At 44.3% G+C, this 27,612-nt stretch overlaps 3 protein-coding genes across 8 annotated transcripts; all 3 read right to left on the bottom strand.

Moving 5' to 3' along the window:
- Positions 1-134: 134 nt before the first annotated feature.
- si:dkey-16l2.16 (ras-related protein Rab-35) lies at positions 135-5,505 on the bottom strand. Of its 6 annotated transcripts, none has more exons than XM_046307408.1 (8): positions 5,057-5,505; positions 3,489-4,263; positions 3,177-3,350; positions 2,645-2,695; positions 2,367-2,490; positions 1,956-2,080; positions 898-1,022; positions 135-521 (listed from the first exon to the last, which is right to left on the bottom strand). In XM_046307408.1, exons 3-8 carry the CDS (start codon positions 3,235-3,237, stop codon positions 372-374), a joined length of 636 nt encoding a protein of 211 aa, XP_046163364.1. In that variant the 5' UTR covers positions 3,238-3,350; positions 3,489-4,263; positions 5,057-5,505; the 3' UTR covers positions 135-371. The 6 variants fall into 6 exon arrangements, with proteins under 6 accessions (XP_046163364.1, XP_046163365.1, XP_046163363.1 ...); XM_046307409.1 differs by having other exon boundaries at positions 3,508-4,263; XM_046307407.1 differs by having other exon boundaries at positions 3,177-4,278; positions 5,053-5,505.
- A 316-nt stretch (positions 5,506-5,821) lies between these two features.
- thoc6 (THO complex 6) lies at positions 5,822-11,359 on the bottom strand. The gene is made up of 13 exons (XM_046307387.1): positions 11,204-11,359; positions 10,775-10,866; positions 10,477-10,541; positions 10,168-10,271; positions 10,005-10,042; positions 9,789-9,837; positions 9,619-9,690; positions 9,304-9,406; positions 9,148-9,197; positions 7,234-7,296; positions 6,786-6,896; positions 6,493-6,621; positions 5,822-6,060 (listed from the first exon to the last, which is right to left on the bottom strand). Exons 1-13 carry the CDS (start codon positions 11,216-11,218, stop codon positions 5,980-5,982), a joined length of 972 nt encoding a protein of 323 aa, XP_046163343.1. The 5' UTR covers positions 11,219-11,359; the 3' UTR covers positions 5,822-5,979.
- A 2,168-nt stretch (positions 11,360-13,527) lies between these two features.
- Positions 13,528-27,012, bottom strand: LOC123999753 (serine/arginine repetitive matrix protein 2-like). The gene is given in 16 exon segments (XM_046305780.1): positions 13,528-14,194; positions 14,495-14,602; positions 14,808-14,897; positions 15,030-15,764; positions 15,958-16,180; positions 16,183-17,005; positions 17,051-18,127; positions 18,279-18,417; positions 18,626-18,739; positions 18,857-18,889; positions 19,312-19,374; positions 19,486-19,572; positions 19,703-19,888; positions 24,671-24,763; positions 25,353-25,607; positions 26,793-27,012. Coding segments are annotated over 15 exon segments (4,074 nt in total). The 5' UTR covers positions 25,601-25,607; positions 26,793-27,012; the 3' UTR covers positions 13,528-14,139.
- Between the last annotated feature and the right edge of the window lie 600 nt (positions 27,013-27,612).

The following is a 27,612-nucleotide window of genomic DNA, read 5'->3' as shown; positions in this document are numbered from 1 at the left end:
ATTTAGACATGTTACATTTTTCACGACAGTCTTTTTCATTACAAATAAGACAGATCCATCACTCTAGTCACTTTTGAAGTCATTAGTGTATTTCCTAAATTAGGGGTTTTAATGACAGTTTGACACAGTGGGGATCCAGTTTCCCTTTTAATGATAAAATGACAATATTATGCATTCATAAAAAATAACTGCTAAGATAAAAATTCGGCACATAATAGTGGTTCTCTGTCCTTACCCTCTTGTAATCTTGCCTCAGTGCAATGTCAACATGTAATGTCCTGGCTCTTTCCCCATGAGTGCAGACAGACTTTGGATGCTCGACTCTCCATTGGTCTGTCCTGTTCTTCGAAAATCGCCTTCCTTTCTCTCCCTCAGCAACACTTCTTCCCCTTCTTCCTCCTCTCTCTGTGTCTGTGAGAGTTGATGTCGACCGTTTCCTTCTCTCGTTCCCGCTCTCTCTCTGCACGACTCTGACTCTGCTTCTTCGTCCGAAGGACCATGTGAGTGAAAGCCATAAACATCTGAGAGGGAAGGAGAGAAAGAGGGAAGGAAAGAAACAGGGCAATGACTGTAAAATACATACACACCCAGATACATACAGAAGTGCTATTCCTTGGAAAGGGAATTAGCCACCATAAATGAACTGTTTTAGAGATATGAGATGACCATGATCACACTGGTGTGGACAATTTATTGGCAGTGTAATTAATATATATTTCTTGTTGTTACAAAAAGCATAATAAACTGATAATTCCCTGTGAGAGCCATATCAGGTCTCAAGCTCAGCTTTCCCAAAGACATCTGGGATATTTGAGGCTTAGTTTAAAAAAATATATATTATTACTGAGGATGTGAATGAGGTACACCCTGAGTTTAGAACATGGCTACTAGGGTCACCTCTTCCACGTTGATGTTTTCTTTGGCGCTCGTCTCAAATACCCGGACGCCAACCGACTCCCCGAAACGCATTGCATCCTGGGAGTCCACCTGCTTCTTGGAGGGGTCGTCATTCTTGTTCCCCACTGAGGGAGGGCGAGAGAAAGAAGTGGGGATAAATGAAAGATGTTTTGGACAGCATAGTACACTACATGACCAAACGTATGTGGACACCTGCTCGTTGAACATCTCATTACAAAATCATGGGCATTAATATAGAGTTGGTCCCCCCCCTTTGCTGCTGTAACAGCCTCCACTCTTCTGAGAAGGCATTCCACTAGATGTTAGAAGATTGCTGCAAGGACAAGAATCCATTCAGCCACGAGAGCATTAGTGAGGTCAGGCACTGATGTTGGGCGATTAGGCCTGGCTCGCAGTCGGCGTTCCAATTCATCCCAAGGGAGTTCGATGGGGTTGAGGTCAGGGCTCTGTGCAGGCCAGTCAAGTTCTTACACAACAATCTTGACAAACCATTTCTGTATGGACCTCGCATTGTGCATGGGGGCATTGTCATGCTGAAACAGGAAAGGGCCTTCCCCAAACTGTCGCCACAAACACAGAATCATCTAGAATGTCATTGTATGCTGTAGCGTTAAGATTTCCCTTCACTCGAACTAAGGGGCCTAGCTCAAACCATGAAAAACAGCCCCGGCTGTTCAGCCATGGAAATCCATTTCCTGAAGCTCCCGACGAACAGTTCTTGTGCTGACGTTGCTTCCAGAGGCAATTTGGAACTCAGTAGTGAGTGTTGCAACCGAGGATGGAGATTGCATGGCGGAGTGCTTGATTTTATACATCTGTCAGCAACGGGTGGCTGAAATAGCTGAATCCACTCATTTGAAAGGGTGTCCACATACTTGTGCATATATAGTGTATGTTTATCAGTTCACAATCAGGCATAACACTACCACATTGGACTGGAAGTCTAAGTCATTCCTCAGAAAATTAGGAATGAAGCAAATTCACTATCCATTTTACTCTTCATCCATCCATCCATCATCTCAGCACACCAAACTCACCTAGGATCTTACAGACGTTGTCACAGTTCTGAGTGATCTCATTAAGCCACCTCTTCACGTTCACAAACGACTCTGGGTTGGTGACATCGTAAACAATAATCACACCGTGGGTATTTCTATAATACCTGGTAGGAGAAACAGGGAGAAAGTGGAAAATAGCAAAGGATTGTAAAAGAGTACTGTATAAAAACAGGAAATCGCTGCATTGTTTTTCGGGTGACAGTTATCGTTGGCTGGCACTTTGTCCCGGGCTGGTATCAATAGCACTTCACTGAGTTAATGACTATAAAACTGAAAGAATGAAACTGAAATTGAGAGCAAATTCAAACCAACTATGGTGATAAACAGTGTTCGTATTGATATATAGCTTCTATACGTGTAGATAGATCATTGATATAGATGATAGATTACGTTGAGGTGATGGTCCTGAAGCGCTCCTGGCCCGCTGTGTCCCAGATCTGCAGTTTGACTCGCTCCCCGTCGATGTCCACCGTACGGATCTTAAAGTCCACGCCGATCGTAGTGATGTAGCTACCTGCAGGCCAAAGCAGCAAGGTTAGAAACACACACAACATGCTAAGCACACATTCACAATCTTGAAGAAAATATTTTTTTAAACATAGTTCCTAGCCACTCGCATTCAAATTGTTTAATAGTATATATTGACCAGATAGAGAACAGCAACTCACCCGAGAAGGAGTTATCTGCAAATCGTAGTAGTAGACTGCTCTTCCCTACATCTAGAACAGAGAGGTCAGACAGGGATGAGAGGTTAGGTGATTAAGGCCTTTCTTCATTCACTTCCGAGTAGACAGTATCAGGCTACTTACTGTCCCATTACTAGTAGCCTACATATGGCAAGCCACATCACTAGAGCATGGGTAAATGTTTTAAAATCTATCATATTGTCTGAAACGTTAGCGACAAATAAGTCTCCTTTGTAAGTCATCAGAACTGTAAGCTTGGTGAGTAAGTGAGGCATGTTCATCATAATCACCCAATGACAAGCAGATTGACTGATATTTGCTGTGTTACTAAGGAGATTAAGCAGTATTATTAGCCTCATTCTTTAAATCACAACTCGCACAATATGAGCTGCCTGCTAAACATCAGTGTAACAGCACGGCACACTTGAATTACACTACTATTTTGACACAGACAGAGTAAGCACTAAGGGACCACAGTAACTTTGTATGAAAATGGAAGTTAAGATGCACTGACTGGAGTCTCCAATGATGAGCAGTTTGAAGAGATGGTTGTAGTCCTTTCCCGGCCCCGCCATTTCTGCAGACAGTGCTGTTGGTTTCAGTAATCCTCTCCCAAAAAATGCAGTTCCACAGGAACAGATTCCAGTCTTCCCAAATCCCAGGATGAAACAGTCTCCCCCCCCCAACGCTACCAGTTCAGAATGGAAGAAGATTTTGTACAGAAAACATCCACAAAACACTTACATTGCAATTTCATTTCCAGTCGATTTCCCAGATCAGTTTCAGTCCAGAATTATTATTCAATATTACAAACTATTCCTGTTACCTCGCAAGTGCAATATTACCAGTTAAATCAAGCGTATTTCCAGTTTAGTACATGGCATTCAGTTGTCGTGCTTAGGCCTCGGTTGGTTCTGGTTCCACCTCAGTTCCAGTTCCTCCCACTCCAGTAGGGGATTCCCAGTTATTTGCAGCACCACATTCCGACTCATCACAGGTTTACCTAAGTTCTCTTTCCATCAGTCCGGTAAAGTGTTTTTCCCCCTTAAAGTTGGGCTGCAATGACAGACTGGTGAAGGACTTCTGACACGTTAAACTCTACACATGGGCAAAGAGACTATCCTCGTCAAATTGCGTTCCGGCAGTCAGTCACTACATCCATGAGCGTCTGAAAGTGCTCAGTTGTTAGTCTGTGTCCAAGGTAGACGGATTGTTGTTGCTTGATTAGCTAATACTTAAGATATTCCAGTGGGTAGCATACGGATGTAAGGATTCACGTCACTGCTCTTCTCAGTTACCACTCTTGCTTATCCCACAGTCATCTCTGCGTCAAGTTATCACGCACCTCTTACAAGAAACAAAACAACAGGCAGAGGGGCCTGAACGGTTGTACAAGCAGAGATCAAAAGCAAAAATCTGAGAGGATGAAGTTGTTCCTCTTTCAATCTACAGTCCATGCAACGTTTCCATCCATTGAACTGCTTCGGTCTCAATCCCTTGGTTTCACTTCCTCTCTGAGCTATGGGCGGAGAAATGGTGGGCGCCTTCACAGTATTTGGTTTGTTTCAGGCTTTCCTCAGCTCCCTTCTTTGGACCATACCCTGAAAAAGAACCGCCTGTATGGAACATTTATCAATGACAATATACAGAGACAGAGTGAGGAGACAACCTGTAGTCTGTCATTGTCAAAACTTCCCTGACTGTATGCCAACCCAGTCCCAGTATGCACCCCTCCCTTCCCTGTTCACTAGAACAGCTGTCTCTAAATTTAACGTTTCCAATCGTTTGCCCTCTCTCCACACACATTAAGTATAGGCCTATATTAACCACATGAAACATCAGCTTGCTTGTTGAAGGTGAGCTGGATTGGGAAGAAGTTAAAACAAAGGTTGGGGGAAATGTTATATGGTTAAATAGTAGAGAGGATATAGGTATCATAGAAACGTAAATTTTCTTTGATATTCACTAAGTGAGCAAAGTATTTTCAGGGACAACTCATGTCTGTCCGCGTCGCCGATTTAGGGCGAAAGAATAAAAAAAGACTGGGGACAGTTTTTTGTTCCATAATAAAAACAGGAAAGAGTAGAAGGGGCGAGCAAGTTAATTCTTGAAATTTAATCCTGACACATTGGTACATAGTTAAAATATTTGCTAGGGATTCTTCTTCATCGTGATTATCAATTAAAACATTACTGAAAATCCTGGGAAAGTGTCCCTCCCTAGTCCCTACAATCGTCAGCTGTCTGAGAAAAACAAGTTGGCTAGGTCGCAACAATAACACTCGTCGTAAAAATGAGGTACAATCGCAAACTATTCAAAAACAGTTGATGACACAAACCACAACGTTTGATTTAGTTTAAACCATAGAAATGTGGGTTTAACACACTTACCTACCATGTAACCAGAGGGCATTATCAGCAGCTAGGATCAGCAGTGGCTGTCTGAGCAGAGGCTAGATTAGTTTGTATCCGGGATCTTTGGGGATTGCCATGAGCAAACCGCTCGCCCACAGACGAAGTTAAAAGTTACTTTCTCGTGGAAATTTGATAAACGCAAAACACAACTCGGCTAGACAACGGTATAGGGCTAATTCCTCTAGCGTAGCTAAATTTCTATGCGTATTTCAAACGCGTCGTGCTACAAAATGATCAATTGCGATCACCAAAACGATGACTTGTGCAATTGGTCAGTCCGAAGAAGAAATGCTAGGATCTGTTGACCGTTCCAGATGTCTTGGTTCCGGGGGGGGGATGACTCAGGAAAGTTCGGAGCCTTAGACTGGTCCACGGCCCGACGTCTTCAGGCCACACCTGAGTGTTGTGGAGTTACTTTCATCCAAATCATGTGCTTCTCCCTCCTCTCTGTTCATCCCATCTCCCTTCTTGCTCAATGTGCTTTATCTTGTCTCATCAATACATGCAAAAAACGAAATAGGGCTGTTTGTACTATACTTGTTTAATGGGATTATTGTAGTATTTGGCAGGGTTACTTACACTCGCTGCAAATATGAAATAGGAAAACTGGGGAGGGAACCCAATATTCTAGAATATTAAATGGAATAATCCAAGACTTTATGTAGACAATACATACAGATATTTCAGACAATTTATTCCTTCAGAGCATAAAACCGGGACATATTTATCAAGACTGAAGCACAGATTTGGAAAAGTGATCAAAATATTTTATTATCATAAAAAACATGAATCCTGGAATGAGAGTCCTTCGAACAAGAGAGGCATGAGCAAAGGTACAGAATAGTGAAATACAATTATCCAAGACAGCACATTATGAGCTTAAATGGGGTTGTGTGTGTGTCCTCAGAAAGACAATGAGAAGGTTCTGTAGGACAGGTTGGTGAATACGTCTATCTGGTGACTGCTTCCACCTACTGTGAGCACCTGGAACAGCAAAGACAACAGAACACAACATGACAACCACGTCCTTCATACACTGAAAGCCACCACTGTCCCTGCTTAACAAAACTCAACCATATCGACAGACCATATCAAAACTGAATATCAATTATACCATGTACTGAAGCTCTGATGTGGACAAAACTATTTATTACATTGTAGTCATTAGTAGACGCTCCATACCACAGTGCCTTACAGTAGTGAGTGCATAATAACTTTACTTTTTCGTACTGGTACCCCATGGGGATCGAACCTACAACCCTGGCATTGCAAGCGCCATGGTCTACCAACTGAGCCACACAGGATTTGTGAACGAGAACAGGTAGACCACAAGCGGGACAAGCAAAGAAGGAAATTTAACCTGAGGGGTTGGATGAGTAATGTAGTGTTCAGATGGTTTGTCTAAACGACTCTCACCCTGTTATCAGTGCTGTTGAGGTTCAGTGCCAGTGTGTTGAGGGAGTGGGGGGTGCAGGGGATCTGAGCCTTTACCTCTCCCCCCAGGAGACAGTGGGACACACACTGGCCCTCGCCCACCGACAAGATCTACAGGCGGGAGAGAGGTCACAAATACACACAAACAAACAGGCGGACTAGTGTCTACTGTTGGAGAAAGACAAACCAATAAACTCTTTCTCCCTTCACACACAGTCTGACCCACACACACCCTGAAGATTACACACACACACACACACACACACACGTCTCACCATGTCCTGGTAAAAGTTGGCTTGTCGCTGGCATCCGGAGAGAGGGAAGATGGACGTGGGTGACATGGAGCGGAGGTGCCATAGAGAGAGGGATGGGCCTCCTCCACAGAGCTGGTGAGGGAAAATAAGGGACAGGGGTAAGGGAGAATTATTTAGTTACATTAAAGGAGATCAAATTACAGGAGGAAAATGCTGAGTAATGTTACAGTATCTGCATTGCAAATAATTTCATCCCGAAGGAGTAAACGACAACAGCGCGAGGCATTCCACAGGGTGAGTTGACCTTGGCGACTGTTCTAACGCATTGCCACGGCAGCCACACTGATAACATAAGTGCCACATTTCAGACTGAGGTACTGAACAAGTCATTACAATTTCTAGAAAGAGAGAGAGCTCATCCTATGGGGAAGGGACTGTTGACTAATTGCAAGGGCTGCCCTTTCCTCACCATCCAATCAGATTCTGTCGTCAGGCAGCTGATCCACTTGCCATATTGGGGGCGGGCGCATTCCTAGGAAGAGAGGGGGAGTGAGACAGAAGGGAGAAAGATTTTGTTTGTAGTTTGATGTGTATTTTGTTCAGCAATCTGCAGAAAGGTGCCATATAATATGGATGTCAAACGTTCAGCCTGCTGCACAGGCCCTATGCAGGCTCTAGTGAAGATCACCTGTCTGGTTAAATTGTGTTAAGGAGCATTTTGTCATCACTAAACTGTTAAACAAGTGATAATTGAAAAAAAGTATGTTTTCTTGATTTACTATCATCCTAAATTAAGATCATTATTTTGCCATATCTAATTAAAATGTATATTACCCAACTACACAAGCTAATGTTTTGACCACATGAAATGAGGGGGGGGTTTACACATCCTTTTACCTCAGATTGGTGATGTTATTATAAAAAATGCATAGTCAACACGATGACAAAATATCAATTGCTTAAAACATATCAATATGTTTGGTTTTGTACCGCTGATTTTGTCATACGCGCTGGGGTTCGCAGGACTTAGACAGCCATCATTTTATTTCTGAAATGGCAGTTCTCTATAAAAGACGCTAAAAACACACCTACGCACAAATTTGACAGTCAAACTATCACTTAAATAGCAGCCAACCGTTGTCACTGTTGATATCCTATGGAGGGTTGTGATTAGTTGAAGTTAACAGAAAGCCCCCCCCCACCCCCCCTTTTCACGATGGCAGCCTCCGGAAATCAACATTCCAAAATATAGATAGAAGCCTTCTACACATTCTCATCTAAACAACAATGTATAGGTTATTCCAAGTTTCCGTGTGGCCTTTGAATAGTGTTAGATCAAAACAGAGCGACACCCCAAACGCTGGCCCCGTTCTATTGATTCCAGCGTGATATCGATGGAATTGATTAACAACAAAAAAGTGTGGCGTTATACTTACCGCGTTGGCGACCCACTTGAATCAAAATACAACTTCAAAATGGAGCTACCCGTCTTCTACAAATTGTCCTTTAACCAGTGGTGTATACATTATTCCCAGATCCCGTGTGGTTTTTGAGCTGTGTTAGTTTTAACAGGACATGCAACATTATTACATTTTAGTCATTGAGCAGATGCTCTTATCCAGAATGACGTGCAATAGTGAGTGCACACGTTTTCTTACTTTTTCGTACTGGTCCCCTGTGGGAATTGAACGCACAAGCCTGGCGTTGCAAGCGTCATGCTTTACCAACAACCTCATCTCCCTCCTCTCGTGCAACAATTGATTTCAACGTGATAAATCGATAGGAGTGACTGACAAAAACCGTGTTGAGTTTGTCTTTCTGTTTTGGTGACCCCTGTACCAAAATTCTAGCTGACTGTTCTGCATGTTTTCCTTTAACCAGTGATGTAAAAATACATCCAGTTTCCATGTGTATTTTGAGCCGTGTTTTTTTCAACTGTGCATATACTCCCCGCCCCATCGATGAGTGATTTAATGTCACTTGACAAAATACAGGGTTTTTGGTGCATGTGCAGTTTATAAGGTGCTCCTTGATTACCATTGTTGCACACATATCAATATGTCTGGTCAACAGAAAGCAACAGCATAATTTTCAACTTAGTTTTAGGATATATTTAAATGGAAATTTCAACATTCATTTCCAATGCTATTGTACTTAAATCGGGTAACAACTGCTTAACTAGTACAAAAATAGGTGGAGATTGATTTATTTTGATGATATACCAGAAACCACCAAAACAGGTTATAAACACGTTATAAACACAAACATGTTTTTGGTGAAGAAATAAATAACTGAAATATACTTTTGTATGTAAGAAAGATGCTACATAACTTCTGTACATATGGAGGGTAGGGGCAGGCACCCATCCATCCCAATATCTTACCTCGTATTTGTAGACTTCAATGCAGTGCACGGATTGGCCGGTCCTGTGGTCTGTAGGCGGAGCTCAGAGAGTGAGATACATGACAACACTACAGTATAATGTAATACAGCCATGCATTGATTCCAAATGTGTCAGTGACTGACAAGGGAACCTCACCCCATATCCTGACAGCGCCGTCCTCACCCCCAGAGAGGATCTCCCCCTCCCTCTCTCTCACACTCAGACAGTGGATGTAGTCTGTATGACCCTGCAAAACTGACTGGGGAAGGGAGGGAGAGCAATAAAGAGATTGAACATAAAGGTTAAGTGTGGGATGGCGAGAGGGAAGGATGGAGAGAGAAATAATTGGAAGAAAGAGGGAGAGAGGAGAGAAATTAAAAGAGATGTAGCAACAAATAATATTTATATAAATGTTCAACATCACATTTCTGAATCTTGAGACACAATCGAAGAAATGAATTTCTCTCAAACCTTAAAGACACCACTTTCCAGATCCATTATGTGGATGTTATTGTCCCCTCCACCAATCACTAGACTGTTCTCCTGAGAGCGAGAGAGAGAGCGAGAGAGATAATTAAATAGAGAACTTGTCTCAGTACAGTGAGGTACTTAATGAATCTGAAAAGTGTCTGTGTACTTACTGTGGGATTGACAGTCATGGCATTGATCTCTGGGATCTCCAGGCTGGATCTGCAAAGAGGAGCATTTATAAACATACTCACTTGTTGGCTACAAGCATCAGACAGCAAAGACAAACATCTGGAGATAAAATAACCAACACAAATGTACACAGTCCACACACAGACAAACTTTCATGTGTTTTCTCAAAACAAATGTACGGCCGAGTGGTGCCTTACTTGTAATTTGGCCTCCTTGTCCAAGCAGCCTTGGTATTCTGGGAGAGAGAGAGAGAAACAGGGTCCATCTCACATACCCTCATAGACTGTATAGAAATACATTCTGTTCACACTAAACAGCCATTCATTTTGGTAGGCTTGCTTTATCATGTAACGGCCTTACCCGCTTGATAAGCTCCGCCCAGCTCCATGCACTGATCTCTCCATTGCCGGCACTCAGGAGGTGAGAGTCCGTGGAGAAGAGAGAGAAGACGGGCCCCTCGTGAGCTGAGAGAGAATAAACGAGTGAGGGGGAGAAATACAGAAAATTAAGAAATAGAAGAGGGGTAAGAGGAGCAGACGGAGAGACAGGTGTCACAATCTAGGGATGAAGGGTGAGATACAGCATGTCTTGAAAGCTATTTCACACTGGTGTTCAACCATAAAGTAGCAAGTAGAGAATGTTTCAACACATCAAAGGAAAGAGACTGACCAGTAAATGTGAGGATGGGTGTCTGGCTCAGATCTGTAGCATCTGGGCTAAGCGCTGAGGAGAGACTGGGGGAAATTATTAAAATAGCAATTTACTGTAAAGAACCCAAGTAAATAAGATACATTGGACGTGGGCGTCTCAGATAAAAATGTGCTTTATCCATTCAAACATTTAAATTACACATGTGTATTGCAGAGACAGACTGATTACATAATCTCTGTTCATATCATTGTATTTGTCACTACTCAAAGTGCAAGCAGCCAGTAAACGACATGTCCTCGACTTCGCTTGGTCTCACCTGAACACCGCTATCTCGCCGTAGTTGTTGCCGGCGGCCAGGAAGCGCCCACAGGGAGAGAAACTCTGGGAGAACACGGACATGTGGAGGTGCTGGACGAAGAACAGTGACACATAGTTAATGTAATTAGGATATCAGATTTTTTTTTTAAACAATAGCAGCATTTTAAAACATATTGAATGGGTATGATACAAATAGTACTAGCTAGATGTTTAACGTTACAGTAACATTAGCTAACTAATGTAGATAGCTAGATGACTAATAACGTCTGTAAGCGTTCATGTAGCGAGTGCAAACTAACTTAGCTGCGATCACATTGCTAGCAATCGTGTTATCGGAACAGGAGACTTGATTTCCGTTGATTGCATAACTATTCCTGATATGGCCAGAAGAAAACAGTGTAAATGCATAAACGGTAGAAACTGTTACCTCGACAGGGCCCATTGTGCAGACGAATATACAGTTTTAAGGGTCAGAAAATCTAAATATTGTTGAACGAATGTTTGAGAATGTCGTGTTTCCCATTTAAACCAGTCGCCAAAAGATGACGTCAGAGCACATTTTACAAGCATTCTGGGACATGAAATCGCGGATGCGATAGAAGCCACAGATAGAACAATGAGAATGAGACAGATAATACTCTTTTTTTATAGACTGGTCTATATCTTAACCTAATTAAATGTGAACTCATAGCTGTCAAAGATTGTGTGACACCATCATATTATGGTATTCCAGTAAAATAACTTACATATTTAGGCATAACCATTGCAAAGGATCAGAAGTCTAGAGGCTTACTACATTTGAACCCTCTTATTTAAAAAAAACAGAAGCTAAATCAATGGCTACAGAGGGACTTATCTTTAAAAGGTAGAGTCCTAATAACCAAGGCTGAAGGTATCTCTAGACTAACATATGGTGCTCTATCTTTATATATTGACAGTAAAATAAGCAAGGAGATAGACCAGATGCTTCTAAACTTTCTTTGGAGAAACTGTACCCATTACATTAGGAAAACTGTTGTAATGAACACTTATGAGACTGGTGGGCTGAATTTTCTGGACTACTACTTTAAATAATCATGTTAAGATCAATTGGATAAAACAATTCCTATGAAGATGCACTTCTATGTGGAATTTGATTCCTCATTATGTCTTTACTTTTGGTGGCCTTAACTTCATGTTGTTTTGCAATTATAATATTGACAAAGTTCCAGTGATACTTTCTGCTTTTCATCGGCAGGTTTTCTTGTCATTGTCCTTAATTTCTAAGCACAATTTCTCTCCGGACAGATATTATACATGGAATAAATGGGATATATTGTATCAAAATAATTTTGTTTTTAGAATATTGGTTCTGAAATATCCTATTGGTGAGCCAACTGGTAAATGCAGAGGGTCTTTTACTTAGTTAAGGAATTCTTATCTCTTTACACGGTCCCTGTAACACCTAACATTTTTGCAGTTGTTTTAGATGCCATTCCCTCAGGTGTTGCTATGTTATTCAGGAACATGTCAAGACCTCACCCTCAGAGCCTACCTTCTATTGACACTGTTGACTCATCAGTAGGAAAGATTTGTTTCTCTTTTGGTCCATTCAACAACAGAGCAATACGATCCTTGTTTCAGCAGGATGTTGTACCTTATGTCATGCCTTATTGGAATAGATTTATTGATAATATCTGTTGGAAAAAAAGTTTGGATGTTGCCACACACATTCCTACTTGTTAACAAAATTAAATAAGTTTCCTTTAAAATTATTCATAAATATTATCCTGCTAACCACCATATGAAAAAGTTTAAGGAAAACATCAACTCAAATTGCTCCTTTTGTAATGACCACCCAGAAACAAGTGTTGCATCTTTTTTGACATTGTATTAATGTAAGAAACTGTTAAGACATCAGTAGATTTATAATTGAAAACATTTCTGAAGATATTACACTAATTGTGGAGAGATGTACTGCTTGGATTCTTTACCTACAATAGAAATAAACTGAAACAATTTGATGTAATTAATTTCATTATTCTTTTGGCCAAATGTCATATTGACAAATGACAAACTAGCAGTGTCCTTCGCGCCTGTCTGCCTAACACCTGCCATTCGCAGAACTGCTGCGGGGAAACTGTACCCGCCCCTTCTGTGGAGTTCAGCCGTGGCTGGCATCCAACGTTCTTGTGCATTAACGCCACCTATTGTACTGCCCCTGTCTGTCAGATTAAAAATGGACCAATATAAGTATAAAAAAGTGTTCCTGCGCAAACAGGAACGTACTTAATTGCAGGCCACAATTGCACCCTTCGAGACGCTTTCGATTAATAGCGAGGACAACACGTTCGTTACTCCAATTTGACATATATTATAGCGATATGTGCAGAAATTCGTTTCCGCCTACAATTCTCGCATAATTATTTTTACTGACACAAAAAGATGCCACCTTGTCTTGCGTGTTTTGTCGACATTTGGAAAGTTTACCTACAAAATGTTATGTTTCCATCAACATAATAACTTAAGTACAAATGAACTGAACAAAATTAAATCAAATCAGAAAGTTTCTCAAAGATCAACCAGATTACAGTACATTCTTCGCATAAAAAGTGTGGATGGGAAACCTGGTTAGTAATTGCACTGTTTACTTAAACTAATCCGTTGTGGACAGACGTATTTAACAGAAAATGGAACGATATTTTCGTTCTAGGTTACAGAAATTACTTCCAAATGGTTGCATGGTTTAAAATCAATCACTAACAACACAAATGAAGATACAACTTTTTATTTTCACAAAGAGAAACAAACCAAGAGTTGCAGTTTCTAGTCAACATATGGAAACAGCACGTAATCCAGTCGGTGATAACCAAAATACAGATGAGTCATATCTACATGTAGAATGGGCAAATACAGAGGGGCAGAAAAAGCGCAGTGAAAGTTACTTTGTTGTTGTGAGATAATTTAATAGGACTGTGTGTGTGTGTGTGTGTGTGTTTTGATACTGGAATGCTTCACTCCAGTTTGTATGGGTCTGCACAGAGGTTACTTTCCTATCACGGACTCTCACCTACCATTTACAGTTACATTTCTTCCTTACAGTACAGCATAAAACAAAATGTACAGAAACCCTTGACTAAAAGCAGACCTCTTGGCCTCTGTTGGGTTTCAAATTCTGCCTCTCTCTTCCTGTGGTGCTATCCTCATGCCACAGAATCAACAACGATGCTTAATTCACTCGGTCATTCACAGATCAAATGTCCTTAACTTCCCCCTCCCTATAATATCCAATAGTACAGTCCAGTTCAAACCAGCCCAGAAGTGTTTAGGAAAAATCTGAGGATTGAGGGGGAGGGAAAGTTAGTTACATTTCAGAGTGAAGGGTCATTTTCCTCTCCGACTGCTTGGAGATCGGCTTGGGGACTGCCTGCTGCCACTCCTAGAAAAAAAGAAGAATAATCAAATAAATCAATACAGACAACTCCACAATCACGATTGACATACAGAGTAGTTTATTTACATTTTAGTCATTTAGCAGACCATATACAACTAGTGCATTCATCTTAAGATGGCGAGGCGAGAATCACATGTTAATGTTTTATGGAGGGAAAATTGACATGTACTTATTTCTCGAAACCTGTACCTTCTGTTGGAGTCAATCATTTTAAATATGAGTCTGTTTTGTCCAATAGGAACACAGAAATCTGTTTGCCTTCAAATTGACTAGTTGGCTACTGACCTGCGGGTGGGTGGGGAATGTGCAGGTCGCCTCTGTCTGGGTGGAGAGTAGCTGAGTGAGCGCGAGTCTCTCAGCGAATCAGCTGGCACTCTGTGAGGTCGCGCCGGGCTGGAAGAGATGATGTCAAATGTCAAAGATCAACTGGTTCCTGTATGTTACAGAAATATTCCAGACTTTTTGAATAACAATAAATAACATTGTCATTTCCATGAATCATAACTAGAAGCATTAAAGTATAGGAGTTGTTCTGGTCACAAATCAATGGAAATAATAGATCTGTAACAAGTAGTTAACATTATGTAAGCATCATTACCTCTTTTTCTTGTCTTCCTTCTCGCTTTCAGAAGAGGATGATGAGGAGGAGGAGGAGGAAGAGCTATGGGCAGCCGCTATCCTGGGACCTCTGGGAGAGAGAGAGAGAGGAGGACATTGTAGAGAGGAATCATGTCAGCTCTATTTAGGACATCTCTATCGGCAATGTTCAATATATTATGATCCAAATGTAAAAACATGTCAGTCATTTAACACTCCTTACGCTTTTCCTTGCGCTGCATCAGAGTCAGAACTGTCTGATGAAGACGAAGAGGAAGATGACGAGGAGGAAGATGATGATGATGAGCTGGGGCTGCCCATCTTTCCTTTCTTTTTCTCTTTGACCCCCTTCTCGCTCACACCGTTTTCAGTCCTGACTGGTCGGTCTGTGGGGTGGGCAGAGCCTTTTGAGGGGAGCACCGCAGGTGATTGGGTCCTCGATGTATCTCGTAGAGAGACTCTGGTCTCTGAATGGCTGAGGGCCTGTGGCGACCTGGAGCGGGGCGGGTCAGAGTGCCGTGTTTCTTTGGGGTGGGCTCTGATTTCTGATTGGCTGGGAAGGGGACTGGTCTCCTTGGAGGGGAGCGGTGAGGAGATGGAACAAGCCTTCCTTCCTCTGTCTTCCCCTTTCTCTCGCTCCTCTCTATCACCTCTTCGGTCTTTCTCTACTGCTGGTTTCATCACCTTTTCTACAGGCAGCTCCTTTCTCTCTCGGGCCGGAGAGGGGGATGAGGAAGAAGAAGAAGAACGAGAAGATGAAGAGGGTGAGCGACGGGGTGGGGGGACCTCTTTAAGAGGTTGACGCTCTCGCCTCTCTTGCTCTTTTTCACGTTGCCGCTCTTTTTCCCTCGCTCTCTCCAGCTCTCTATTCTTCTCTCTCTCCTGGTGTCTCTGCCTTTCTCTGGATAGCGAGTGACTGCTTCTCCTTTGTCGAACGGGAGAGGGGGATCGCCGGGACCTGAAAACAAATACAAAATATAAATTAAATAAACAATTCAGAATCTGGTTTGGCAATCTGAGGTCTTGGCAGATTTGAATTGAGTTATTATTGATTTATGTACACAGGAAGTTGCCCCACTGTGTGTGATGTTTGATTGATGTGTCTATAGTTGAGTTGCGTTTGATTTGGTGTGAATAGGTCCTGGTCCTACCTGTAGAGGGGACTCCGTCTTCTGGGACTCCTCGACCTGCTCCTTCTGGCTCCTCTGTCTCTGGAACGGTCCCTCCCTCTATCCCTCGCTCTCTGCCTCTCTCGGTTGTGCTCTAGCTCCCGGCTGCGGCTCCGCCGTGGGGCGTAGTGGCGAGTCGGGGAGCGGGACGGAGGGGAGGCTCTCCGGGTGGCGGCTTGTCGTCGGGGGCTGGGGGAGCAAGTGGGGGGTCCTGGTACTGCCGTGGGGGTGTACGGCGAGGGGGGGAGGGCCGCGGGACAACTGCTGCTGCGGGGGCTTTTGGGGAGGGCGCCCTCCTCTCCCACTCTCTCTCCTGCTCAGAGGGGCTGTACTGCTCTGCCCTCCTGGCCTGGCTCTTCACCCCTCCCTCTCTCTCCTTCTCTCTTTCCACTTCAGTGGGGGAGTACCTCTCGCCTCCGCCTTGGGAGGCTCCTCTTCTGGGAGGAGAGGGTGGAGGGCTGGAGCTCTCTACCTCGGTGGGGCTGTACCTCTCCTGTCCCTTCCCTCGCTCCTTCTCTCTGTCTGTGGGGGTGTAGCGCTCTGCAGCAGAGGGGAGTTGGGAGACCGGAGCTTTTTGGGGAGCAGGAGGTGAGTTTTCCCTTTCAGAGAGCAGGAACCTGTCCCCTCCTGTTCTCTCACGTTCCTTCTCTCTCCCGGTAGCTCTCTGTCCGTCACTCTCTGAAGCGCTCTCTCTGCCCCCATTGGCCACATACCTCTGGAAGGCAGCACCTACAGTGGGAGGGGAGATGAGAGCGGGGAGGGCTTTTTTCACTGGGCTGCTCTTCACCACGGTTCCCTTTTTCTTCTCTCCCTCGGAGGACGAGGAAGAAGAGGATGATGATGATGAGGATGAGTCAGAGGATGAGGAAGAGCTGTCACTGTCACTCCCGCTGCTACTGCTGCTCTCATTCGCTTTCTCCTCTCTTTCCTTTGCCTTCTCCTCCTCTCTTTCCTTTGCCTTCTCCTTCTCTCTTTCCTTTGCCTTCTCCTTCTCTCTTTCATTTGCCTTCTCCTTCTCTCTTTCCTTTGCCTTCTCCTTCTCTCTTTCCTTTGCCTTCTCCTTCTCTCTTTCCTTTGCCTTCTCCTTCTCTCTTTCCTTTGCCTTCTCCTTCTCTCTTTCCTTTGCCTTCTCCTTCTCTCTTTCCTTTGCCTTCTCCTTCTCTCTTTCCTTTGCCTTCTCCAACTCCTCTCGCTCCTTTTCCTGCAGACTTCGGTCTCTGTTCTCCCGCCTGTTGTCCTCCTCTGCTTGTCTTTTTCTCTCCTTCTCTCCTGCCCCCCTCTCTCTGTCCCTCCTCTCCCCCTCACCCTCTCGTTCTGCGCGGAGGTCTTCAGTCAAACAGGTAGATGGCTGTTGGGTAGAAGACAGTCTGGCGGACCTCTCGCGCTCTCTCCCTCCATCTCGGTTTCGCTGCCTCTCTTTTTCCCTTTCCATCTCCCGCTTCCTCTGCTCCTCTTGTTTCTCCCTCTCTTTGCTCAATTCCCTCTCCCTCTCTTTCCCCCTCTCCTCCGGTTTCCTCTCTTTCCCCCTCTCCTCCGGTTTCCTCTCTTGCCCTCTCCTTCCCTCGTGCTCCCTTTCTTTCTGTCGTCCATTGGTGAGAGGTGACTGAGGAACAGGGGATGTGGAGTCACGGGATGAGTTTCTACCTCTCCCGCCATCACTTTTCCGACTAGGGGGAGATCCTTCTTTCTCACTCCCCCTCCCCCTCTCTCTGTCAGCTGGGGCTCGGGCATTTCTTTCCTTTCCTCGCTCCCCCTCTCCGCTCCTTCCTCTCCTTGCTCCCTCTCTTTCTGGAGAAGGAGACGAGGAGTCTCGTCTTTGTGGTTTGTCTTTTCCGCTCCTCTGTTTCCTGGTGTCCAGTTGTTTCGGGGGTGGAGAGGGGGATGAAGAAGAGTCGTGTCTGGTCCTCTGCAGCATTGTTCTCTCCTTTCCTCGATCCTTCTCTCGCTCCCTCTCTCCACTTCTGGAGCGCCTGCCTTTCTCTCGTTCCAGTCGAGGAGGAGAGGGGGAAGAGGAGTCGTGTCTCGTTCTGGTAGGCTTCACTTTCTCACGCTCCTTCTCTCTTCCTTTCTCTTTGTCCTTCAGTCGTTCCTTCTCCCGTTCCTTGTCTGCCCTCGGTCGGCGTTCAGGGGAGCTGGGATACCTGGGAGATCTCTGAGAGGGAAAAGGACGTAAGGAGAGAGAGGCGAGCAGAAAATAGAGAATTAGCGAGTGCTGGAAGCCATTGATTATGCCCAATTGGCACAAAGCAGGTTTTGAAATGGTAGAGGGAGCTGATCACCAGACCTGTGATTGGTGGTCTTACCGCTCTACCTCCCGAACGCTGTGGACTCCCGTCCTCACGACCACGCCCCCTCCTGTCAGGAGATAGCCCCTTTCTCCCCTCCTCTGCCCTCTTGACAGGCTGGTTCTTCTGCCTCTCTCTCAGCGGGGCAGGGGATTGGCTGGTCAAACGGAGATATGGCATGAGAGATAGAATAACAGCATTGGGTGCAACTCAAAACTGCCTTGACTTTTAAGTTACTGAATTGAATGACTAGAATTGATGCGAGTAGGAGTGCAAATTTTCGCTAGCTTCGACAGGGATTTGTGGAAAACCTAGGAATTTAGAGTAAGTTACATCCCCCAATTGTTCTGGTGACCCGGAAGTACCTATGAGCAGAGCTGGAGGACCCACTCCTATGGCGCCGTGTCTTACTCTGGGGCGGAGTCTCATTTTCACTTCTCTTGCGTTTTTTCTTAGACGCCTGCTTCTCGTCTGAGGAGCTGAGATGGGGAACAAAGAAAGTATTTTAGTACACACACACACTATGCACCACGTTCTGTAGGACCCACGTTCTGTAGGACCCACGTTCTGTAGGACCCACGTTCTGTAGGACCCACCTATCTTTGTCATCCTTTTCTTCCGACCCGTCCCTAGAACAGAGAACACAGAGTCTTTGTTCATTAAGCTGAAAAAAGGGTAAAGGCTCACACACATCACCACGAACGTGAATCTAGCGTTTGTCTGTCAATCGTTCAGCACGCTTCGTTTTTTCAGGGAACACCCGCAGTACGTGATTACACATGTAAAACCGGTACGCACTCAGTGCGCAAATTACGTTCAGAGGTGCTAAGTACTCTGGGCCAGCAAATTGTATTGGTGTGTCTGAGCCCTAAGGAGTCTTCGCGAGCACAGGCGATCGTCAAGCTGTAAGCGCACACATCTCTTACACAAGAGGTTCCGATCCATTGCAATTGAGATGTTCTGAAATAACGAGCAACATTGCGACACCACGCTGGACATGAAGTCCATTCACTGACTGCAAAATGAAGGAAAAAGAAAACGACCGGTAAACCTTTTCTTCTTCTTCTTTTTAGTTTTTTTCATCCGTCTAGGAGAGGGGGAAGGGCTCTCTGAGCTGAAGAGAAGAGAGTAAAGTGACATGTCGATCAAACACGCTGTGCATTATTTTTACGCACGCACACAAAATAGGACCGTCTCATTCCATTCTTTCTCCCTCTTCTCTCACCTGTCTCTGTTCTTGTTTTTCTTCCTTTTCTTCTTGCGGCTCTGTTTTCGAGCCGGGGAGTCAGAGTCCTCTGACTCTTCTACCAGCCTGAGAGAGAGACGGCGAGGAAGAGAGAGAAATAAAGAGATGGTAAGTAACAGAGGGGATAAACAAAGGAAAATCAGAGTTACACGAGAAAGGCTAGCTAGCTACGAGACCCCCCCTCCCCTTGACTTACGCATATTTCTGATGCTGTTGCTTCTCCCTCTCCAGCCTCTCCTGCTCCCTCTTCTCCTTCTCTCGCTCCTTGCGCTCCGGATGGAAGGAGGAGCCATCTACGTAGTCCGTGGCGATGCCGAACGCCGCCTTCAGCCGGTCGTTCTTCTGCTGATTGGCTGCAGCCAGGGCGTGAGTCTCTGTCGCCCTGAGAGAGAAAGGGGGGTGCGGGGCATTGTTCAATAGGTCCTATTATTGTCACGCTAGGTTACTCCCCAAAGAGTGGAACAGTGGTGTTTCGCCACCTTGTTCAATGGTCAGCAACTGTAGGAAGCGCCACGTCACCAAGCAACAGAACACTTCACTGCCCACACTCGGTTTGCTGTTTTTATTGCTATTGATTCTGCAACGTGGGTCTGTCTTTGCGCCTTGGACTGCAAGTTCGTGTCCCGGATTCCAGTTAGCTGCTAGCCATGTGGAGCAGGCAAACATCAGCAGTGCTAGCCCACCAGCATTTTCATCCCAGGCTGGGCACAAATGCTTCAGGTGTGAGATGATTTCCATACAATCACAAGGTGGAAGTGGAAAATGGACAAGGATTAGTCTGCCCTAAATGCACCAGCATCAAGCAGCTTAGGGAAGAGATCCTCCGGCTGTTAGCTTGGCTGCGAGGAAAGAAAACCCTGCTTTCTATGTACACAGACCTTGCTGTAACCCAGGCAACCCAAATCTCTGTTTTAAATGGCTGCTATAGCAAAGCTGTTGATGAGTCGGGCAGCGTTGATCTCTCCCAGTCCAACGGACAGATGTGAAGTGCAACTCTGCGGCCCCATGGGAGACTGGACATAGGCGTAGGAGATCGGGGAGGCAGTTAGGTCACCCATCTAGCCGAGAAGATCCGATCCAGCTATCAAACAGCTTCGCACCGCTTGAGATGGACCTAGCAGCCCCCGGAATCCGCACGGAGCATGGGTGTATACCAACAGCCTAATAGTCATCACAGTTCAGCAGGTTGTTTCCCCATCAGATTCCATCACTAACACAATCCTTGTGGGCAGCTCGATGGTGAGAGATGTTGGTCTGACAGACCGACTAAGGTCCACTGTCACCCAGGAGCCCGTGTCCATGACATCAAGTCTCCTGCCCACGGTTCTAGTCAACTACTCCAATAGACACCATCGTCACTCACGTAGGTTTAAACAACCTTCGTTTTAGGCGATCCGAGGGAGAACTACACATTGTTTTTTTAAAGACCCTTGCTAGCAGAGGGAAGATATTTATTATCTCTGGCCCTCTTCCGTGCTACCGAAGGGGTTCGGAAAGTTTCAGCCGACTCTTTGCCCAAAACGAGTACCTGAAGAAACTTTGCAACGACAGGAATGTCTTTTTGTGGGCGCAACCAGAAGTTTTTTAAGAAATGTGATTCCCCCTAACCGCAGGGGTTCCAATTTCCAGCAACATCAAACTGTTTTTAGAGACTGACAGACAGGGTCTGGTAGTGCTCCAGTCCCAGCAACATCAAACTGTTTTAGAGACTGACAGACAGGGTCTGGTAGTGCTCCAGTCCCAGCAACATCAAACTGTTTTAGAGACTGACAGACAGGGTCTGGTAGTGCTCCAGACCCAGCAACATCAACCTGTTTCAGAGACTGACAGACAGGGTCTGGTAGTGCTCCAGTCCCAGCAACATCAAACTGTTTTAGAGACTTACAGACAGGGTCTGGTAGTGCTCCAGTCCCAGCAACATCAAACTGTTTTACAGACTGACAGACAGGGTCTGGTAGTGCTCCAGTCCCAGCAACATCAAACTGTTTTAGAGACTGACAGACAGGGTCTGGTAGTGCTCCAGTCCCAGCAACATCAAACTGTTTTACAGACTGACAGACAGGGTCTGGTAGTGCTCCAGTCCCAGCAACATCAAACTGTTTTAGAGACTGACAGACAGGGTCTGGTAGTGCTCCAGTCCCAGCAACATCAAACTGTTTTAGAGACTGACAGACAGGATCTGGTAGTGCTCCAGTCCCAGCAACATCAAACTGTTTTAGAGACTGACAGACAGGATCTGGTAGTGCTCCAGTTCTCCCGGTCATAATAAGCAGAAGAGGAAACAATATCAACTCCGACAACAATGGCACCTTGGTTATTGCAAGTAACCAAATTTTATGTTCCTTTAACTCTGCTTTCTAGTGAGTTTATACAAACTCACCTCGTACCATTCTGATAGGTTGGAGAAAACGTGGCTGTAACGTTAATAATTGGGTTGTTATTCCATAGGTTACCTCTAGGCACATGCCCCAGGTGAAGAGTGGCCCACACATTGAATATGACACTCTTAAATGCAATCACTAGTAAAAACCTCTCTCGTGAATGACCTCATTACTGAGCGCAAAGTTGATTTCATGTTTCACACTGACACATGGCTGACTGTAGAGACTCTCCCCTCAGACTACAGCTTTTCACACTATCATTAAAAGGAAAAAGGGTGGGGACAGCATCTATTTCTATTTATGGTCTCAGCTGTAAGGACATTTCATTTGGTGACTTTGGGTCTTTCAAGCAGCATGCTATAGTGTTTCAATTTCAGCCACCGGTGTTGGCCAAAACCCTGTATAAGGCCACCAAAGCACTGCTTAACCGATTACACCAAGGGCGAGGCCAACCCCCCTCTCCATTCTGTCCTTGGATTTAAGACTGTTGACCGAGACTGTGGACAGATTGGAGAGGTTGGTTGGCCTCTCTGGTCCAGTTCTAAATTGGTTTAGGACCCATTTAACCGGTCGAGAGTTTGTCACCCTTGGTGAACATAACTCAGAAAATACTTATCACGGCGCGGGGTTCCACAAGGTTCAATTTTGGGTCTGGTACTGTTCAGTTTATACAGTTGAAGTCAGAGGTTTACATACACTTAGGTTGGAGTCATTAAAACTCACTTTTCAACCACTCCACAAATTTCTTGTTCACAAACTATAGTTTTGGCAGGTCGGTTACGACATCTACTTTGTGCATGACAAGTAATTTTTACAACAATTGTTTACAGACATTATTTCACTGTATCATAATTCCAGTGGGTTAGACGTTTACATACATTAAGTTGCCTACACCTTTAAACAGCTTGGAAAATTCCAGAAAATGTCATGGCTTTAAAAGCTTCTGATAGGCTAATTGACATAATTTGAGTCAATTGGAGGTGTACCTGTGGATGTATTTCAAGGCCTACCTTCAAACTCAGTGCCTCTTTGCTTGAAATTATGGGAAAATCAAAAGAAATCAGCCAATACTTCAAAAAAATTGGTTCATCCTTGGGAGCAATTTCCAAATGCCTGAAGGAACAATGCTATTCTATACAAACACTAGTATGCAAGTATAAACACCGTGGGACCACGCAGCTGTCATACTGCCCAGGAAGGAGACGTGTTCTGTCTCCTAGAGATGAATGTACTTTGGTGCAAAAAGTGTAAATTAATACCAGAACAGCAAAGCCCCTTGTGAAGATGCTGGAGGAAACAGGTACAAAACTATCTATATCCACAGTAAAACGAGTCTTATGTCGACATAACCTGAAAGGCCGCTCAACATGGAAGAAGCCACTGCTCCAAAACTGCCATTTAACAGCCAGACTACGGTTTGCAATTGCACATGGCGACAAAGATTGTACTTTTTGGAGAAATGTTTTCTAGTCTGATGAAACAAAAATCTAACTGTTTGGCCATAATGACCATCGTTGTGTTTGCAGGAAAAAGGGGGGAAGGGGGGGCTTGCAAGCCAAAGAACACCATCCCAACCATGAAGCACGGTGGCAGCATCATGTTGCGGGGGTGCTTTGCTGCAGGAGGGTCTGGAGCACTTCACAAAATAGATGATGTCATGAGGTAGGAAAATTATGTGGATATATTGAAGCAACATCTCAAGACATCAGTCAGGAAGTTAAAGCTTGGTCGCAAATGGTTCTTCCAAATGGACAATGACCCCAAGCATACTTCCAAAGTTGTGGCAAAATGGCTTAAGGACGACAAAGTCAAGGTATTGGAGTGGCCATCTCAATCCCATAGAAAATTTGACGGCAGAACTAAAAAAAGCGTGTGCAAGCAAGGAGGCCTACAAACCTGACTCAGTTACACCAGCTCTGTCAGGAGGAATGGTTCAAAATTCACCCACCTTATTGTGGAAATTTTTAACTGAGTTAAAATGTTTTTGACTAAGGTGCATGTAAACTTCTGTTTACTGTATATTTTACCCCTTGGCAGCTTCATCAGAAAGCACAGCATTGATTTTCACTGCTAAGCAGACTATACACAACTTTACATTTCAATCACAAGAGGATTTTAGCTCCAAGACAAGACCGAGATACTTATTTCTGGAGCCAAAGCACAGAGAGTATCTAGCCACACATTTTAATTCACAGGCAATAAAGACCAAACACCAGGTAAAAAACCAAGGTGGTATATTAGATATATTAGATTAGAACTCAATTTCGAATCACACATTAGGAGTGTGTGATCTGGGGCGGCAGGGTAGCCTAGTGGTCAGAGTGTTGGACTAGTAACCCAGTAGGTCCCCTGGCACTTGCCGTTTAACTATACCAAAGACTAGGACCAAGAGGCATGGCCAGGCAGCCTAGAGTTACTATGCCCCCAGCCTGAGAACCTGAAGGGGACTGAAACTTTTTACATTTTAAGAGATCAGAGACAGACACCTTTTTAGTTTTACTTTTCCTTGGGGTGCTTTTTAGTCAGTCAGTTTTTTGTTAATTGTTCTTTTTTTTAATCCTCTTTGTTGAGTAAATATTTCAGTTTTTATTTTCTTAGATTTTTCCATGTCTGAAATGTGCTGCATAAATAAAGCCGGATTTGAGTTGTTTTAAAGTCTGTGCAGCCATGCCGATCTGTAGTAGTCTGCAGTAGAAATGTCACTAGTCCGTAGTGATGGCCAGATCTGTGGTGGTTTCACTAGTTTCATTACTCTACAGTGATCTGTGGTGGAGTGTACTTACAATGGTCTCTCGGTGGGGGCCGAAGGCGGCTCCTGCTCCTGCAGCATCATGCGGAAGCTGTTCACCTTCTCTTCAATCTCCTCAGCGGAATACCTGTCATCCAACACACACACAGAGATAAGACTCAGCAGCTAACTCTCCCCTTCTGCACCCCATATCTTCACCCTTTTCTCTCCAAATATTTCAGTCCCTCCCATTGATCTCGGAGGGGAATTGATTAAAATGGTCCGGCTGCCTGGAGTTTGCACTGGGTGAAAAGTGACTGCATTCATTTTGGAACCGGACTGCTTCCCCGGTGTGAACAAGGGGCCCCGCTCTGGCCGACATTGCCCCCCCCCAAAAAAGTGATGTTGGTTAAGAATGTGGAGTAATGAGTAGGATTCTGTGTCCACATATGAAAGTGATTGCTTCACCTGCCTTCCCAATGGAAACTAGCCTGAAAATGTAAACATATACATTTGATAGAAAACAGATGTTTCTAAACAACACGCTGCATAGTTGACAATATGACAGAGCGGTGCAGATTTACCGTTCAATTTGACCAGGGCACGCCTTCCTCAGCGGCTTCATCCGGTCACATGACGGGCCATAGCCCAGTGCAACACTGGCCAGCTTAATTAAATCCCCTCTCTCACGCTTACACCTTCCTCTTCCCCCACCCCTGCCCATCCCTCTTTCTTACCCCTGCTCTTCCATCATGTCCTGCAGCTCTGCACACTTGACCTCCAGTTGCCTCTTTCTCTGGTGTTCCAGGATCTCGGCATTGGGCTGACGGTTCAGCTGGCTCTCCAGCCTCTCACGGTCCTTCTCGTCTCGCTCGCCGCCGCGCTCGTCCCGTGGACGCTTTGCCCGCACGCTCGACAGGTTGCGCTGCACATAGCCGTTGGTGCCGCTGCCTCGTGGCGTGGTCAGGCCAATGCCGTTGTACATGGCTCCTCTGTGGAGAGAGACAGGACAATGGTCAGATAAGTGAGAGTATTAAAATGATGGCGACTGGAATGATAGAGGGTAGGCCTATTTGTCAGTCCCAAACAGAACAGAATTGACAGCCTACAAATCAGGAAGTACACTATTGTAAAATAAATGTTGGTCATAGTATCATAAGCCATCCACTCTGCACTATGGAGTTAGGCATGCCAATAAAGACTAAATGGGAGTGGATTGGGTAGGTACAATGCACAAATAGTTAACTATAACAATCTTCCCCTATAAACCATATTGATGATATAGAAGAGATTCCAAACTAGGCTACACTGTAATAAACGCCAAACACCTTGTTGGGGTCAATAATGATTTAATTCAGGAAGTATGATAAACATTTGGTATTTGAAAGTCTGTTTACTTCCTGAATACAACAGTTAGCTTAGTAGAGCGTAATAATATAGTCACCGATAGCTAGCCAAAAAATATTTTAAAAACAGTGACCTGCTTTTGAACCCATCAATCTCTAGGTAACCAACTAACGTTAACTAGCTACTGCTGTACCATACCACAACACTTTGCAACAGGAAAGAGACAAATAAGCCTAGCTAGCTAACGTTAATGGTATGAGATTGGCCAGAAACCGAGATAGCTAACTAGCTAACTTATTTAGCTAACGTTACGCACTAAACTAGTAGTAGGAGCAAATGGCCGGCTACAATGAATCGTAGTTATCTAGCTAGCGAAATAACTAACGTTGGCGAACTAGCGGGCAATATGTCGAAATCAGTTAACGTTACCTGACTAGCTAGTTAATGCACTTATAAAAGACAACGTTTTGACAAACGCACTATTTGTGAGCGTCATCTCCCCCAGTAACCACAAGGATCGAACCAAGGCTTGGAACGAGCCCCCTGCCTTACGGGCCAAACTCTGGCCCAAATAGGCCTTCTATCTAGGCTAGCTAGCAACTAACGTAGGCAGCTACAGTGCGCTATACACTTGTGGAATGCATAAAAATAATATAGGTATCTAACGTTATTTGGACAGCAGTCAAATCATTATGTTTTTTTGTCAGCTATAGTATCTAGATATCGAAATAGTTTAACCCCGCATGGTAGCTAGCAACTACCGTGGCTAACGTATAACGTTTCATAATTAGCAAGTCAATTTAACATACTACCCAGCTAGCTAACGTTACCTCTGAGTTCCCCGCGAACGGAGACGATGAATGGAAGCAAATACACTGGCAAAAAAAACTAAATAAAATGACAATCGAAACAAAAGCAAATCTACGTCAAGTACTTATTCGTAAAACAAACACCTAATGCCTGCGGATATCGTCACTGGTTGAACATCGGGGGAAAACCACGCGTGATGATGATGGCGACCCCAGACTCCGCATCTAAACTACATTTCCCATCTTCTTCTTTCTTCTATTAGGTTTAACGGCGATGGGCATTCAATTTGATGCGTTACCGCCCTACATTTCCCATGTTTCCCATTAACACTTTCCTTCTTCCTCTTCAAAGTTTTCTGGCTGACGACAGACACACCTATTGGTGTATAAACTTTTCACCTTGTTGACTTGATGCCACAAGGAACAACAACCCTTCGTATGAGTTTATCTGCTGTATGAGTGGCCTAATGTGAAGACATATTGTCCATGCAATGAATGACAGCCCCCTTGTATCTTCAGGTTATCTAGTTAATTTAAAGGCAAGATCTGTAATTTCAGCATTCCTGCCACCTTGTTTACAATAAGGTAAATGATTCGGCTGGGGAAATTACACCTATACTGTCAAATTCATAAGTGGACAATTATTTGCATATTACTGACACCCATGAATCAACATGATTATCCATATAATACCTAATTGACACAGAATTCACAGCCTTTTGCCAGTAAAAGAAAAACAGGCAATGTTTATATGATCCCTTTTCAAACAGTCCCATTTTCCTCTATTTCTTGTTATGTTATTTCAAAATAACATAATAGTCATTTTGAGTTTAATTATGTT

Source organism: Oncorhynchus gorbuscha, linkage group LG16 (genome assembly GCF_021184085.1).
Source record: "Oncorhynchus gorbuscha isolate QuinsamMale2020 ecotype Even-year linkage group LG16, OgorEven_v1.0, whole genome shotgun sequence".
NCBI classification, from domain to species: Eukaryota; Metazoa; Chordata; class Actinopteri; order Salmoniformes; family Salmonidae; genus Oncorhynchus; species Oncorhynchus gorbuscha.
The sequence above is the reverse complement of the archived record's forward strand: the minus strand, read 5'-3'. Positions and strand labels throughout refer to the sequence as shown.